Source organism: Anopheles funestus, chromosome 2RL (genome assembly GCF_943734845.2).
Source record: "Anopheles funestus chromosome 2RL, idAnoFuneDA-416_04, whole genome shotgun sequence".
NCBI lineage: Eukaryota > Metazoa > Arthropoda > Insecta > Diptera > Culicidae > Anopheles > Anopheles funestus.
In genome coordinates this window covers 100,250,759-100,267,945 of record NC_064598.1, presented here as the reverse complement: position 1 = coordinate 100,267,945, position 17,187 = coordinate 100,250,759, and the positions used below count along the sequence as shown (strand labels likewise).

At 41.0% G+C, this 17,187-nt stretch overlaps 2 protein-coding genes and 2 non-coding genes across 5 annotated transcripts; 3 read left to right on the top strand and 1 right to left on the bottom strand.

Annotated features, from left to right (window-relative positions):
* Positions 1 to 415: 415 nt before the first annotated feature.
* On the top strand, positions 416 to 2,445 carry LOC125763516 (uncharacterized). Of its 2 annotated transcripts, none has more exons than XM_049426781.1 (4): positions 416 to 883; positions 956 to 1,300; positions 1,361 to 1,441; positions 1,531 to 2,445. In XM_049426781.1, the coding sequence occupies exons 1-4, from the start codon at positions 668 to 670 to the stop codon at positions 1,903 to 1,905; spliced, it is 1,017 nt and encodes a 338-aa protein (XP_049282738.1). In that variant the 5' UTR covers positions 416 to 667; the 3' UTR covers positions 1,906 to 2,445. The 2 variants fall into 2 exon arrangements, with proteins under 2 accessions (XP_049282738.1, XP_049282739.1); XM_049426782.1 differs by having other exon boundaries at positions 417 to 874; positions 1,531 to 2,444.
* Trnaq-uug (transfer RNA glutamine (anticodon UUG)) lies at positions 2,331 to 2,402 on the top strand. Its single transcript has one exon. It is a non-coding gene; the product is annotated as a tRNA-Gln (tRNA).
* Positions 2,446 to 2,531: 86 nt separating the features above from the next.
* Positions 2,532 to 2,603, bottom strand: Trnac-gca (transfer RNA cysteine (anticodon GCA)). The gene has a single exon. It is a non-coding gene; the product is annotated as a tRNA-Cys (tRNA).
* A 2,723-nt stretch (positions 2,604 to 5,326) lies between these two features.
* Positions 5,327 to 14,412, top strand: LOC125763432 (brain-specific homeobox protein). The gene is made up of 5 exons (XM_049426636.1): positions 5,327 to 7,026; positions 7,665 to 7,933; positions 8,093 to 8,258; positions 8,357 to 8,490; positions 9,541 to 14,412. The coding sequence occupies exons 1-5, from the start codon at positions 6,464 to 6,466 to the stop codon at positions 10,272 to 10,274; spliced, it is 1,866 nt and encodes a 621-aa protein (XP_049282593.1). The 5' UTR covers positions 5,327 to 6,463; the 3' UTR covers positions 10,275 to 14,412.
* The last annotated feature ends 2,775 nt before the right edge of the window (positions 14,413 to 17,187 follow it).

The following is a 17,187-nucleotide window of genomic DNA, read 5'->3' as shown; positions in this document are numbered from 1 at the left end:
AAGAAGAAGAACTAGAAGCAGAAAACGAATAAACAGAGCAGTGTTTTCATTGTTTTCAGCAAATTGCCTGCGAAATATCACATTAAAGTTATTCTATTCGAAAGTTGGTGTAAAGGGAACTTACTTAAATCACAAGGTAAAATGTTAAACGTAAAACGTGAATTAAACCAATGAAACGGTGAACTTTTGATAACTTCCACTACCGTTTGACTTGGAGTATCGGTGTAAATTTCAACATTAAGGAATACAGTTTTTGGTGAATTTAACTTTAACTATGTGAGGAATGCTGATTATTTACTTTACCACTGCTTTTTGCGCCAGTTTTGTTTGCTAGAACGAACGAAAACTTTTGTGCTGTGTCTAACTCTTCATAGCTGTACAGATAGACCACTCGTCGTTTTGTGTTGACTATTGTATTGCTCCATTCCAATTGATTGTGTCTAATAAGCTGAATTTGCAATTAAATGGTTAATGTTATAATTTTGTATCCAAACGTTGTCCAACGGTTTGTTGTGCTATTTGACTTATTATGCTTGTGTTTCTCGAATCAAACGGTGTCGGTTACGGAACCGAAAGAACGATAGCTCCGTTCCGCAAATAGCTCGATGGACACGCTGGTCTGTGTCTCTACTTCTGCGAAAAGATAAATCTAAAGGGACTTATCACCATGCAATATATAACGTTTATGATCTTTCAAGGTATGCCAGGGCAGCGGTCGAGTTTGTGGACTTGCTACAAAAAGGATCCAACGGGTACAAAAGCGAAATGCTTATTTTGCGGTCAGCTAATGTCATTGGCAAAATCAACGTTCACGAATTTACGACGGCATATCTTAAGGAAGCATCCTCATTTACAAGAGCAAGTTGCACCTCAGGTACGTAATGTAAGTACAGAATTGAACTTTCAAAGCGATCTTCATTGCATACATGTACGGTTTGTTTCTTGGTGTTTTCAGTCGAACACATTGGGCATTAGAATATGGATCCATTTCGTAAGGGAACCAGGAAAACGAGCGAGATGTCGGTACTGTGACAGAACCATAAGCTACCAATATACGACATCCAGCTTGGCAAGACATGTGCGAATACAACATCCCAATATATGGATGGAAAGTGAAAACCTGCCTGATGCTCACAACCAAGAATATGAAAAACTATACCAGGATGATGCTGTACAGAATAACGCAGAAGGACTAATATCGATGAACGAATCGTACGGAGAGTTTGAAGGCAGGAATAGTGGACTTATCGAATTACAACCCGTGAAAAATGCAGAACTTAGTGAACCAATTAAACTGGAAGTAAGACAATTAACCGATAGATAAAGCAAACGCATCAATAACAACATGTTTATCTTCTAGATCATTGATTTAAATCCTCAACCTAAAGGAAATGTTGACCACGACCAAATTGAGAGAAACACCGGTTATCAGCCAGACAGGGTAAATGTTGCGTCTGTGTGCTTCTGACCGCATTTTGAAAGTTGATACAAATAAACGATAGCCGTTTTGCTTTTGATTTCCTTTTACAGGTACGTCAATTTGATCAAAGATCCTCGGAGAACAACGATTCCGAACAGGAATTTGAAATGGCGGAGATTTTAGAAGAAACGGTTATAGGTCAAATTATTGACCCTATCAAGACTGCCGACACCGCAGACGCTGGTTATGCGAAGTATGCTAATACGCTACGAGGGCAGAATTCGGCAGGTTTCGATATGAAACATATACCGACGAAAGCAGCAGCTTATGCGACCCATGTTGCTCTGGAAATAGAAAGTCTACATCCACGGCAAAGAGCCATAGCGCAGAAGCTTATATCAGACATACTGTTCAATGGGAAGTTGGAAAATTTGACCGAACATTCCACGCTAATAGTACGAGTTGGCACGTTCGAAAGCGAATAATACTAATGGACGATGAAATTTTGTTTTGTGAGAGATTTTTGTGTTGATAATTGTTCATTAATTTTAAGCAATTTCTATGACAGGAACAGATCACGTAATAGGATGGTGATTTTGTTAGTGATTAGCTGGTTTGAAAGAGAATCTTCTCTTAAATGCTTCACTACAGTTTGGAGTTTCATTCCCTAACACTAAATTAACCATTTTCGCTCATCTAATTTAGAAACAATTTTTATTGTAGAATAAAAAAACAAATTTAGTTAATAAAACCATTTAATTAAGCATAAATAACAACGCAGGTGAACTCGTTTACCTGCAATTAACAAAACGAAATAAAGTAAATGATGCGATATGTGTATCTTAAGCACGGATGAAGTCGTAAGATGGTGTTTGTTTTTATGTGTGTATTGGTGAGAGCAAGGGCGAACGGTTCCATGGTGTAACGGTTAGCACTCAGGACTTTGAATCCTGCGATCCGAGTTCAAATCTCGGTGGAACCTCTCTTTTTTGTTTAGTGAGAGACACGGTTTAAAATCGTTTCGAGTAGGGCAAACTGAGTTACTCAAGGCACTCAACTCAAAATGATATTTTTGAAACTGGAGAGCAAAGCAAACAAAAAGCATCAGGCGAGGGGGCACCCGGGTTTGAACCGGGGACCTCTCGATCTGCAGTCGAATGCTCTACCACTGAGCTATACCCCCACACACTGAACGAGTGGGCTACACTGGTATAAAAAAATACATGCTCGCATCCACATAATAAAATTGCTATCCAATCAACTAACACGTCATATCCATTTTCAGATGTTCTATCGATGATAAAATTGTGAAAATGCCAACAAAATTCAAAACAATTAGTCCGCAAAAACCAAAGGTGTTGCACGTTTAATGTTCCAAACATGAGTAGCTCATTTTTCAGGCTAAGATAGCATAGAATCGAACAACATCATGCGCTGGTTTGTAAATCCAATTTAAGCACTAACTATAAAGCGTATTATTCTCTCTTGCATGTGTAATAACATTCAACGAATATCTATGTAAAGATAATATAATATTTGTTTGGCTTGGTTTTTCTGTGTCGTATTTATTCCAGTTGGTTTTATAATCGGAAACAATTAAAGATTGAAATTGATTACGTAGTCAACATGTATTTGTTTTGGTGAATCTAAATAATATTCCAATATTCGGTAGTTTTCCTCCGTTGGTAGCGTAAATACTGTTCATTTGTATGTCCATCAAGCTGCACAGTGCAGCGCGCGTGTGTTCATAAAAAGTAGGAGGAGCTTACTGAACAATCGCAGCAAGGCGAATCAATAAAACTAACTTCTTTTTAAATATTTATGAAATATGGATAATTTAATAAAAAAACAAACTTTGCCGAACAAAGCTCAGCACTGTTAAAGTATTTGCTAACTTTACGGAGAGTTAACGAAGAAAATACACAAATAGACGAAGCTATTCGCTCTGTATTGAGAAGGAATCGTACCGATGCAAGAATATATTTTCCAAATTTTGCCAACTAAATACGGTGCAGAGCTACATCAGTTTGCAACCGACCAAAGTGCAGTTGCGAATAAATTCAATTTGACCATTCGCACCATAGTGTGCACCGCCCATGCCTCCGTGTATTTTCCTTCCGAAGGATAATATACATAGCCTGGAATGGCCACGTTCCACAGAGCGCAGAATCGGGTTCGTTGCCTACTTCCGTCTTCAGTTTCGGTCGTGCCGGGAGGGCATCGGGTACATAAGGTACATTTTCACGTTTGGTTGGGTTTAATGTGAAAATGAAACATTACGGTTTTCATCTTGCCTCGTTTTTGTGCCATTAGCCAGAAAGTAGCAGAGGGAAGCATGAACACATGCGGAGAGGAAAGCTCCACCTAGTACGATGCTGCCGGGCCAGTTTTTCTCCTAGTATTATGGTTATTTGTTCACAACATTCAATCACCAGAAGCTTTTTACATTGCGGAAGCAAAATGGCTGAGGAAGCGACAGACGGCGGACTCAAACCCCGGATGTTAATAAATGAGCACACCGGCACGCGAAGGCACTGGACGAAGTTGTGGGTTGGGTGTTGTGCGTTAGAGAAAAGTGCTTTTGATAAACAGATAATTTGCAGCCATCACGAGTCCCGGCTTAATCGATTGTGGAGACACAACAAACTGAAGCAATTTATTAGTCGTCCCTTTCAGCTGAGGTGGTGAAAGGTAGAAAAATGTTCGCATAAACCATGTACGAGTGTGAATAACCACAACACTATAATGCAACAATTAATTATCATTTTTAACCACGTACTTGCGGTCTTTAGCATTTGAAGAATAACGCGAAATATCATCACAGCAGCAGCCATTTTGGAACACATTTTTGTATCACTTTATTTCAGAACATTCCCTCGGGGTTGGTTTGTGGAGCACAACCACGAAAGGTATGCATTGCCTTTGCGGGCGAACATCATATCCACGAGAATTCAACCAATGTGCCTGCGTTGTTCTGACAGCAGCAACATTCAATAAATTGTTGAACCGCTAATTGATGCATAATTATGCTGCGTTTCGATGACCGAAGACCGATCCCCGGGGGGCGCAAGGAGAAGGAGGGTAGGAGTGTGGAATTGCAATTACATATTTCAATCTCAAGTCACCCATCCAGTGCCAATGCAGTTGCCATAGTATATGAGGGTGTTTGAATAATTGTAATGAATTTCAAAGCAATCAGATTAATACAATGTATGATAGGTAGATTACAATTTCACTTATTAACTTTTTTTTAATAAAGTTTTATTTGAATGGAGAAAGTGTTCAAATGAAAAAATTATCTAAAAACAAAATGATGACCCCTTCGCTTACCACTTTGTATATGTAATACATAGTTTTGAACTTAAAACTTATATACTTATATTTTTTTATCCTCTCCTTAAAACCTAATCCTTAAAAACGTTTCTCTTCTTTGCCTTTAATGCTTATTTTAAAACGTGTCATAAATGAAACAACACATCCCAAATGCGTCATCATTTGGTCAATGATGTTATTCTTGTTGCCAGCACTAAACCACAACTCGTCAGCAATTTAATTTTCCCACCATCGCACACATACACACACCTAAAAAGGCATGTTTTAAAAAGGCACGGTATCACATTTTCCATCGGAACAAGCTGTGCATAAAATGCAAAAATCTTCTCACACCTTCTGCATTTACGCGCGTGTCCCGAGAAGAGAACACACAGACAATTAATTATAATGATATGTAATTAATTCCGTTACAAAATCAAGCTCGAGGAACGTTTCCCCGTGGCGCATAAAATACCGCAACCATAATCAGGATGACAGTAATCTTCGCCAAATTGCGCCAATAAAACCCTTTTCCAGCGTTACGGTAGCTTCCATGCGTGTGAGTGTGTTGGCTCCACCGTCGAAAAGCCCAGCAGGCTCATTGGTAACGTGTGTGGTCATGGTAACATTATGGCATTCCAGCGTTGCTAGGTGGTTGCATTTTACATCCAGGACAAATTTCATCAAAATTTGCTCTCCCTGTGGCTTCCCGCATGTCCTGTCGTCGCCCCACCAACCGATCGACGATTTGACGCAAATGGGAAAACTTTGCACCAAGCTACAGGGTCCCGCTAATTGGCAAATAAGCACGATGTAACAGAGACCCGTTATTGTTGTTATTCCTGTTTAGTTGATTTAGTTGCTACGTTGGAGATGGAACAAGGAAGTGGAGAGAGACAGAGGGAGAGAAAAATGTGCTCCAATCGCAGCATCTAATGCGTTTTTCCTGTCTCCGCCATTTTGTGTTGCTCGTCTCCATTAGCGACCAGAACGCGAAACGCTTACTTATGTACTGCTACTACTGAAGCTGTCAACGGTTCAGATAATTCAAACACCCGACCGGACGAGGGGAAGCACGCGGAGAAGCACGCGGGGAGAACGGAATTTCCTAAGCGGGAATGATAAAACATAATTTTGCCACAATTTAACAGACAATTTGTTCGCCAAACGATGGAAAACGACTCGCACGGTGCAGTGGAGATGGGACGAGAGGTTCATTAGCAAAAGCATGTAAAATGGAAGGAAAATGATGGAAATTTCGTCCTTCCCCTCTGAGCTACGTCTAGCCATCGGTTTCTACGAGTGCGTGTGTGCGTGTATGGGTGCATTATGGTTCCATTTAAGGATCGTCAATCACATCCCTCCTGGGAGGGAGAGAGTTCGAAGCGGTTGTCTAAAGGATTTGCTTCCCTTCTGACGGTCGTTGTATATAATGGCTTCTTCCTGGATACATGGTCGTACGACAGTAGGGTACGCGAACCAACCATTCACAGTCAGTTATCAGTGTGATACGGTTGCAAAAGGATGCACAAAGCACATCCATCAAGGACGCGCCGGTTGTTCTAGGTATCACAGTGACTTCCGTGCTTGGATCTCTTGCAGAAGCTTGTCGAGCGTCCGCGTGGAAGGTCCGTGACCAGCGTGTGTTATGTGGATATCGTACGCGTATTCTTGTGGACAATTAATAACTCACTGTAGTGTGTGCAAATAAAAACATTTCGCACCAATCCAATGTGCACGACCGATCAGCGTGGCATGGCATCGTCCGTACAGGCCCATCTTCATGCCAGCGGTACCAGAGCAGGCTACGCCACGAAGGATCAGATTCCGGCGGTAATTGTAGCACGCTGCAAATCTCCCTCGGCTACGGCCATTGCCGTGAAGACACCGTTCTCAATTGAGGACATACTGTTCCAAAACGGTGGTGCCAGTGTTGGACATCCGAACAGTCCTGCTCGTGAACAGGCGGTCAATGGTAGAGCGATTCCATCGCCCAGTGACCGACCGATAGAATCGGACGGAGACGAATCGGATAGTGAAGATACACCGGAAGTGGCAACTGTTCCTACGAGAACGCACGTTGATTCGAACAGTCGCAATAAAAGTTTGTGCGATTTGAGTGGTTCCGAACGCGGACTTGGGACTGGTAGTAATACTGGCACTTTAAGTGGTAATGCTGGAAACAATACTAAATCCAGTGATGCAAGTGGTCGTGGAAGAAGTGGTCAAGATGGGAATGGAATGGTTAAAAGTGGTGAAGATGAGTATCGGAAAATGATTCTGCACTCAGACAGGTGAGTTAATATATAAACAGTTGAAGGAAGTAAAGTTTAAAGTGAAGATAAGAAGCAATCCCAGCTAAATGCAATAGCAAAATAATAATGTAGAATAATTATTTTCTTTTTCGTGGTAAGTGTATTAATCCCCTTCACAACAGCGCATTACAAGTCTGTGCAAAGATATAATTATTGCCCGTTTTACTGACAACGTTGGATGTTTCTTAGCCTTCATTTGGAGATTCAAGAACAAACGTCTAATACTTCAAACGTCCGTTTCACTTAAAAATACGTATTTAAGATATACATTTAGTAGCTTTGCTAGTTACATCTTAAGATGTTTAATTTATCAAGAATGAACTGTATTAGTCTAACTCTGCTGAGTTTTATCTAAGGTTAAAGTTCCCAGATCTTCGTCAGGAAGTGCAATCAATTGAAGAAATTGTATACTTTCAAGGAAAAGGACATAAGGTGCATGATGTATAGAATGTATTTCTCCTTAATCGGTCAACTAAACCTCAATAGAGTTTCTAGAACTACAATAGAGTTCATGAATGCTCCATGAAAAACCATCTATGCTTTTATTAAACTATAATTTCGCCAATCCAATGTCCGCAAACTGAATGTACATTCTTAAATATTGTTAAATTTCGTAGATTTGGTAGTAAATTAAACTTGGATTCCAGTACACCACATCAACCGTCGGTCACATCAGCTCCACGTCCCCAGCAACCACCACCACCGCCGCCTGCACCACCGGTAAGCAGTGCCGGACCGGTTCAATTTACCAGCGGACCATCGGCCGGCGTCATGTACACGACCAACCCGTACAGTGATCCGGGCTACTTGCAGATGGCACTTGGCGCATATCTAGCACCGTCGGCCAGTGGGTACAAAACAGTCGACCCATACTTCCTTTCGCAAGGTAAGGGTACAGCCTTCTACCGGTCATTATTAGTCGAAACTGATTTGTTTTTTACCTATAATTAAATTGGGGCTTTTCCTCAAAAGTTGTACCATTGTGAAGTGTTCAGGCGTTTAAAAAGCGTGTGTGGGTGTGTGTGTTTTTTTATTTATTGGACAGGAATTTTCGCCAGTTCACCTCTATTCCCCGGTGCCGGATGTCCCGATATTGCCCTTGGTCTGGGAATGGGTATGAGTGCACTGCGACATTGTAGACGCCGGAAAGCTCGCACCGTGTTTAGTGACCCGCAACTGACAGGACTGGAGAAGCGCTTTGAAGCACAACGGTATGGCGGTCATAATGATGATAATGAAATTAATGGCAAACTTTTGAGTTATGTTGGTGTGTTTTTAACAATGGTTCTTTCTTGTATCGTAATGACAGTTACTTATCGACACCGGAACGTGTCGAACTGGCGTCGGCGCTTGGGTTGAGTGAAACGCAAGTGAAGACCTGGTTCCAGAATCGGCGCATGAAACACAAGAAGCAACTTCGTCGACGTGAGGTCAATGCTGCCGGTAAGTAAGACATCCCAAATTCTCATCACGACCCGCCTCTTACAAGCGGACGGGAGAACTTCTAATGGAGTTAATTGACGAAAGAGTCGAGCCAATTTGAACCGGTCAGTACACTAAATGGCCGGTGCAAAAGTTCAAGAACAGGATTTTGGAAAATAGAGCTTTTTCTATTTATCTTTTGAAAAGAAAACTTTCTTCCGACAAAAGTTTCTCACCAGAGACGCAAACGGGGTTTGAGAAAGTTACGTCGGCCTATTTGATTTCAAAGAAAAGGGTACATGCAGTCAAACTCAATTATGGTCGTAACAAGAATTCTAAATAAATTCTCCTTACAGAAGGACAGAGACGACGGCCATATGGGCAAATTGGGACAATATCTTATCGTTCTATACTTTTATACATCCCCCAGGAAGGGGCTTCAAAAACCCTTTCAAGAAGTTTTGTGCTCAAAGTGACTTACTTGCAAAATGCGTCCAGAAACGAACAAGCGTCCATCTTGGCGACAAAATTATGAGTTTGCGACATCAAGAACCTTCGTTTACCGTTTCGCAGAATCAGCGGCGAATGCAAAGATTCCGTATATGATGAAAATTCCATGCTGGGGAGGAAAAAGGGACGGAATTTTCTACTCTGAGCGTAGTTGGGGGACGTTTGGAGTTATGAAGCAGGCACTTGAATTGGTGACTCGAGATAGTCACGAACAATAGTTCCCGGCTGCGTTCTTTCATGTCGAAAGCTATTGTGTTCTTGGTGTGTGAGAGTCTGTGTGCTATGTATGTACCAGTGTGATAGTAAACAGGGGATATAACAATGCGATGGTATCCAATATAGCAGACACGCTAGAATCCACTGAGCCATGAATGAAAATCAAGAGTCAGATGAACGAAAATTTCTCAAATCTTCAATGAATTCGCTCAACCTAAGTGAGTCTTACGATATGATAATTTAACCGTGAGGATTGCGTGGTTTTAGATGAATTAAATCATTTCCAATGGAGAATCCAACAAATTCCCAAATTTCGCTCACAATCGATTGATTTATCCCGCACAGATACTAGTGGTTCGAATGGCAATGGAACCAGCACCGGTGGAAATACCAACTCATCTTCAACCTCCTCCTCTTCCTCCTCGAGCCGACTGCACGGACCACCGCCAGCTTCCTCTTCTGGTTCAACAACTTCAACATCGTCGTCTTCCTCATCCGGATCTTCAGGATCGTCCTCCATCAGTGGATCGGTGTGTGAGAAAGGTGGGTTTACCGCCTACAGCAACGGCAAGGCTACGACGGGTGGTGTGTCACTCGGTTCTAAACCCCCACCAAGCTCGTCCGCTTCCTCCTCTGCCTCTTCTTCCTCGAGTTGCACGAGTGCCGCTGTGCTAAAGTCCTTACCCGGCAGTGGATCGATGCATTCATCCTTTAGCTTAGTGAAACGTTCGGCAGCAGCTGCTGCGGCGGCAGCGGCGGCGGCTGCTGCAGCAGCCGCGGCAGCTTCCATCAACAATGGTGCACCGGGTTCGTCGATTCATCATCCGTTTCATCCTAATCATCATCCACATCCTCATGCCCATCAGCAGCAGCATCATCATCATTCGCTCCATCACCAACAACAGCATCCAGCGGGATCGCACCACCTTCTGGCGACACACCACCTGACGCACCTCGGTCCTCCGCCCACCCACCGTACACCTCCCACGAGTGAGGATGAAAATGAGATGATGAACGATAGTGATTCCGACTGTAGTGATGTAGACATCGTCGGAGACGATCAAGGCTATCTGACGTAAAGGCTTCATGTGTGTGGTCGACCGCTTGTCAATTGGTAGTAGCCAAGTGGCCAAGATAATACCATGGCATCACACCATGAACTCTTTAGGTAAGCAAAATGTCCCTTAGTAAGAGGAATAGAAGTGTACATAAAGAAGCAGTGCAGAAGCAGAACAATAGCGGTTGTGTATTAATGTAGTATGCGAAGAAAGTGTTGTACTACAACGTCAAGGAGCTCAGCACGTTTTTAATTCAGTCCTCCATTGATTGATGTCATTTTTATTCATCTTTTAAAAACAACCTTCAATTATACACACCTAACAATAGACACAAACAGCTTGGGTAAAGTATATGAAAGCACGAAATATGAAATAACGAACAAGGGCAAGAGTTGCAATCTAGGTATAGGAAGTAAAATGGAATGTAAAACAACAGGTTTAAGTCGATAAATGTGCTATATCGTACAGTTTTTGCGAGAAACGATAATATAAAACCTAAATAAAGAACTGTAAATGATTATTGTTTTAATAATAAAGTCATCAAAATAAGTGGAAAACGGAACAAATCACTAGCTCGGAACGAACAAATTATTTCGATCTCTTTAATTGCCTTCAAATAGCTAAAAAGCGGGTCAATTACAGCAAATCATCTCAGATTAAGTTCCACCTCTGTGTGTGTGTGGGACTGTTCTATGGGAGGGTGGTTTGAGGGATTTTTCTTGGAGTTTTCTCCGTGGAAAACTGTTCCCATTTTCAGTGCCCAGTGCCCCCGGGGCGGAGCTACGATTAGTACATAATACAATCTGTACCAGTGTATGTACATAAACCGTCGTCAAGAAAAATGAATGCCGGAAAAATGCGATGATAATCTACGGTCTCCCACTCCACTCGCATCCTTCTCTTAGGGGCATGCGCATTCATACGGGAGGAGGGGAATGGGAACCAACGCGGTTTGTCATCGCGTAGTTTGCTTCTTCAGCACCACAGTACGGAAAGCAAGTTTGTACTGCTGTAGTCCCTATTTCTGCACGGGCACATATTCCGGGCGCGCTCATTAGTTCCAATTATATTTGATGAAGATATGGCATGCTACGATGATGTGGCCGGGCCAAGTGCTGTGTGATGGACGCTCGTTTGGTATTTTCTTTACCTTCCTGCCTTGTACTTCGTGGAAAGTTGAGTTTGCCTATCGTTTGGACATCATGTGCACATCGTGTGGCGTTAGTTCCCCATCCTGGTTAGTTTCGGCGGACGGACTGCGACAGAGGTGGAAGGATAATTCATTTACGACCTTCCGCCACAAATCATCTGCTGATTGAGCGCATTATTAAACTTTATGACTGTATGTTTTGGCAGGAGGACGGTTAACAATCATACTGGTGGGATGACATTAGAATGTGAAAAAGGATTTACGAGTCGATCAGATGAGAATTTGGCCGTGAAGAGAATTTAATTGGAGTTAGCGCGAGTATGCTAATTGGAAGTGATGACACGTTTTCTATCAAATGGAAAAAAAATGGTAGAATAATTTCGATAGCCAACTCTCATGGTGTTGACCAGAGAACTCAAAATTGATTACGAGATATTTTGTATATTAAAACAAAAGGGCCAAAATCGCATATCGATTCTGGCTCAGGTTTATTTAAAATTAGTAAAAGGTGTTTTAGTTTTAACTGTTCCGTCAATGTATTTCAACTATTTGAGACATTTTTATAATTTCCAGCTTTATTTAGCTTTATAAAGCAAGTATAAATGCCTTTCTGGCGTAATGTATAACCGTGAGAACATTTTTAATCACCAAACAAAACGATATCACATTCAATAACCCCAACGATCCAACTTTTTCGTTTCTTTTTTTGCAACCAATATTTCGTTCCCAGCACGTACTGTCAGCGTTTTGGCCGGATAGCGTCAGAAAGTCTTTAAGTAACTAATTAGCAGCAAAGGTTCCCATCGGTACGGAGCACGTTCTGCTGTTGGCAGAAGTGAAGCGCCCGGTTGTTTTCGCAAAACATCATTTCCGTGACGATGGTGACACTCTGGTGATCCTTGATGAAAAGGATCGTGGAAGCACGTAGACCATGGAGACAGAGAGAAGCGAAAGGGACCAGCATCTTCTCATTACCGCATTGCAATGCTAACGTAATGTTGAAGACGTAAAGCATGGTCTGAATCAGTGACCCAGTTGGATGAGGATGTGAATGATTTCTCGGAAGAAATCGCTGTAATACTTAAGAAAGAGTATTCAAAATCCGTAGCTTGGGAAATTATTTAATGAGGAATAGTTCAAAGTCTTGTTTTTCTTAACTCCTCTTAATGACCACAACACTTACTACAGTAGGTGAAGTTCTGACAGCTCTCAAGTGCTATCGTATAAGCGGTAGAATCACACAAACCCCTAACAAAGCCATCAGGCCGGTGTCGTTGACATCGCTTGTTAAGCGGTTGTTTAAGGCCAAATGGAAACCCTCATTTTCCAGTAGATGCATTGTCCTTACACTTCCGCTTGGCCGTACTTATCGCTTCAAAATCAGGACAGTACAGTTTAATGCAGCAAAACGTGTGTGGACATTTGCAATTATTGCATGACATATTTCCTGAACAAAACTGAACAGTATGAAAAAGAACTGTTTAACCTGTTCGCAAGCAATATTTTCCTCACCTATCATCATAGCAATACAGGAAAGAAAAAATCATTGATGTAGTACAGTGTGCAGCGGATGCTACATTATTATTATCCGGAAATGCCAGAGAGATAGGTAGATGTTGTAAACGTGTCGAGGGATGTGAATTAAGAAACGGAGACATAAATAGAAAAATAACCGTCAAATCATAATTATTGCTTTATGAGGCGAACCTTCCTCAAATAGGTGAAAGGGTAGAAAAATATTTAAACAGTAGCATATTGATTATCTTCCGGCAATGATCAACGAGGAACATTTTGCTGAGATTGGAACAATGATTAGAAACAGCAGTACGTACAAAGACCTTGCTTTTGGTGATAGGTTCAAATGGCACGTGCGTTCTAGTGATGACAATTACTTCGATAACATCGTGAATAACAGCTTCATTTTAATAAAATTTGTTGATAAAATGAATGGTAACATTTCAGAATAGTAGGTGATATTAGAATAATTGTTTTAAATTTTTTGCAACTCCTACTATCTATAGTCCGATAGGTCTGATATTCTCTTTGCTAAAATACAAAGCCATTAGCGAGCTGCTTCTCTGCAAAAAATAACTTAAACTCGAACTTTCAGCTTCGAAAGCATGAAAAACAGTGTTTCCACTCTCTGTGCTAAGATTGACAATTTAGATAGCACTCCACTTTAGACACATTTAAAAAAAAATGATACAGGCTTCATCCAGCGCAGAAAAAAAATCCCCGACATAGATCAAGCACGGAAAATGCCACCGAATAAAGCGAAAAATTGATTGGATTTATTGCAGCGAAACCCCACCCTTCGATGCGCATCGTACGGAAGGTTGTTGGCGGGTTGTTGAGCATTACCCGACCCGACCCTTTTGCTATTCGCGTCCGCTTGACTTTTCGGCGCGAGCCAAAAATTACTGGGATCACGTCAACAAAGCGTCGACACAGACGGGAGAAATTATGGGAGATGCTCGCCGGGCAAATGGACCGGAAGCGGGTGTACATGTAAATATTGTTATTAAATTTAGATACGATCAATGAAGGCGTAATTAAGCGTTTCGTCAAACGGTGATGGGATTTTTTAAGGGTAGCTTTGTAGCAAATGGATTGACGGAGCGAGAACACACAAAATACAGAGCACAGATATGTAGCATTCCCAAACGAAGTGTAATGGCTAATGCATTGCGTGTCAGAGTGATCCGTTGCCGTGTTATTGAGGATGAGGAGGATGTAAAATTGTAAAAATTCGATAAAATCAAACCATTGATGTTTCAACGCTGTACTTTATGTAAGAAAATGATGAGAAGGAGTAATTAAAATAATACAAAAAAATTAACGCGGGATGAATAAATCACGAATTAAAGCGATCGCATTTTCATAATTCATATTTTAAAGATTAACATTGTGATGTATCTATACTAAAATGAATATTAGTAATTATTAAAATGTTGGTTAGGTGACCAAGATGTAGAATAGATGTAGAAATTCTCAAATATGAGAAAAAAGGTACAAATGGCAACTCATGGCAACAAACTTAAATGCACTCGACTTTAGCCCGTTTCTTACAACAACCTTTTGAGCCGTGGTTCTTCATCAACACAATCTCTACTCAACAGGGATCTCGCTTATCGATTCAATCTTTTCGCTCGTTACCAAAGTAACCGCCGACGGAATTAACCTATCGCAATACGGACTCTGTTCATTCTCTTCCATTCTGAACACCGGTTAGACGACTTCATCAACCGGCATTATCCGTCGGTTATTGCTTTTTATTTCCCGTGGTGTCATATAATGTTGGATGGCAGAGTAGCGCCTTAGTTCTCACCCTTATTTAAATAATCAGAAGATACCTGCTGTCTTTTTGGCACCTTTACCAACGCTGTTAAAAGTCGATAAATGTCAACATTTGTTCGGGTTTCTTGTACGTTTCCGTTGCAATATAAATCCGATTACATCTCCGCGTACAAAGGGCAGATAATGGCGGAACAATTGAGTTGTTTATGGACGTGATGCAGTTGACATCAACGTTGATGTAGGGTTGAATTTAATTATCGCGTAAACCATCTGGTCCGGTTAATGTTTATAAACTCAAAATGTGATAATAATTAATACTATATATAAACAAAACATTAAAATACATAATAAATCTGTATCAGAATCTAATGTTTTTGTTAAAGTTGGGAAATAAGGATAAGCTCGGGTTAAGAGCTCCAAATATTACATAAATTACTCCATTCACACCCCGAACAATTTCATTACAAACAATTAATTTCCCTCCACTGATTGATTTGCAATGTTTGTCCTGATTGTCCCAATTACTTCAGTGCATTGTGTTTCAATATGTTGCTAACAGTAGGGACCTCGCGCAGAACAGTTCCCAAAAACATTCCAGCAATAGCTGCCCGTTTCAATTGATGTTTTGTGTTGAAATAATCTCATTTATACCACAACATATTTCTACCATTTCTTCACCATTAGCAGTTGATTTCGCTGCTTAGTTCTCCATTAAATCGCACTAACAAACTCCTGATTGATTCCTTTCCTCGGCGGAGGGCTGATAAACGGCGAAATGCAGTGAAAACGAGAACTTCCGGGGGAAGAAGAATCAATATTTTTGCCTTCATTTTTCGCTTCTTGCGATGAAGACTGGTAGGTGTCCCAAGGAAAAAAGGTACCCTATGAAAATAGCCACAAGCACAGCAACAAAGGAAGCACACGGTCGCTTTTCGAGTTGATTTTTCCTGCCCACTTTACACACTTCCTTTATCTCTGGCTGTTGTTGTTGTCGTATGTTTTACCCTGTCCATATTGTCTGCTTCTTGAAGAGAACAAGGTGGAACTACTTTGGCGCGAGATTAAGAGGCTTATTGTAGAGAGCTGTTATTGAATTTTGAAAGCCATTTCGATTCGATCAACTTGTAATGTGTATCGTTTTCCCGACGAGCGAGACTGCCATTGGTGCTTGATCCTTCCATTGTTCGGAAGATGTGAAGAAGTAAGTGTGTTTTGCATGTCTTTTATGTATTTCTTTCTATTTCCTTATACTTTGACATCTGTTTGCAGGTGCACACTAAAACGTGTCGCATTACATAGGGGAAAATTCTTCTTTTATCTTCATGATAGTCTGTTACAGGAGTCAATTTCTTCTTTTTCCTCATTAGTATATACATGTTGAGTAATACTAATGCTAATATCAATCTCAATATTAAAAGAACTGTAATTCGGGTTGCCTACGATAAGGCTTAAAATGGCTAGAAATAATTATTAGAATTATTTTTTCGATCAAAAATAGTTTTTAAACAATTTATCAATTGTTTCGTCGGATAACGAATATTAAAAGCTATTGGAAACTTTAATGTTTACTAGTTATTATAAGTAGTAAAAGTTAAAATCATGCCTTAAGTTTTGGAATGCCATTGGAATACTTAATCCAACATAGCTCCTCAATGTTTTCACTCATGTGTGAAAGCTAATTTTGGCTATTCACGTAATTTTAACTACAATGCAGTCCATTAGACACTCTTGATATTCTAAACGTGTTGCACTGCACAAAAAAACATTTATCATCTTTTTCGCAAACTAAAATATGCGTCGGAGAAGCAACAACAAAAACCAAACAAAAATAAACCCACCAAAAAACGGGATGGTAAAAAGCGTGAGAGCAAACCAGACACAAAGGATACATTAAAAAAAGCAAAAAAAAAGTTCCCGAATAATCTCGACTAAAAACCATACGTTCGCCTCTAACCCCCGGGAGACCAGTCGTCATCGGGCCAATCGAGGTTTAGAGGTATGAAAAAAAAACCTTCAGCACACTTCTAACGCCAAACACGCTCGCTTGAAGGAAAAAATCAAAATAAAAAAGGCGCCGTCAAATCAGAGCACCATAATCCGCATAATTAACCGACAATAGCGCACCGTACTGCGTCTCCGGTTACGCGACCGGAAACACTGCCGAGAGAGGGCGTACAACCAAAGCAAAAGGGGGCCAAGCCAACAGGACTTCGTTGGGTGAAAAGGCAACATTTAAAAAACGATGGAAATCTGTAGAAATACATCAGGAGGATGTAGAATGATACGTGAAACAGGAATAGACTGGATGCGTTGAAAGATCCTTTGCCGAAGGAAATTTGATCCACAACTAAAGCGCTTAAGACGCAAACACATGGATCCTTTCGGAGTGTTTTGTGGTCGTGCTGGAAAAGTGCCGAAAACGGGGGGTGAAACGAGTGCGAAAGGAATAAGGAAATGGCCACTTCCCAGCATCTCAGCATGAAGCGA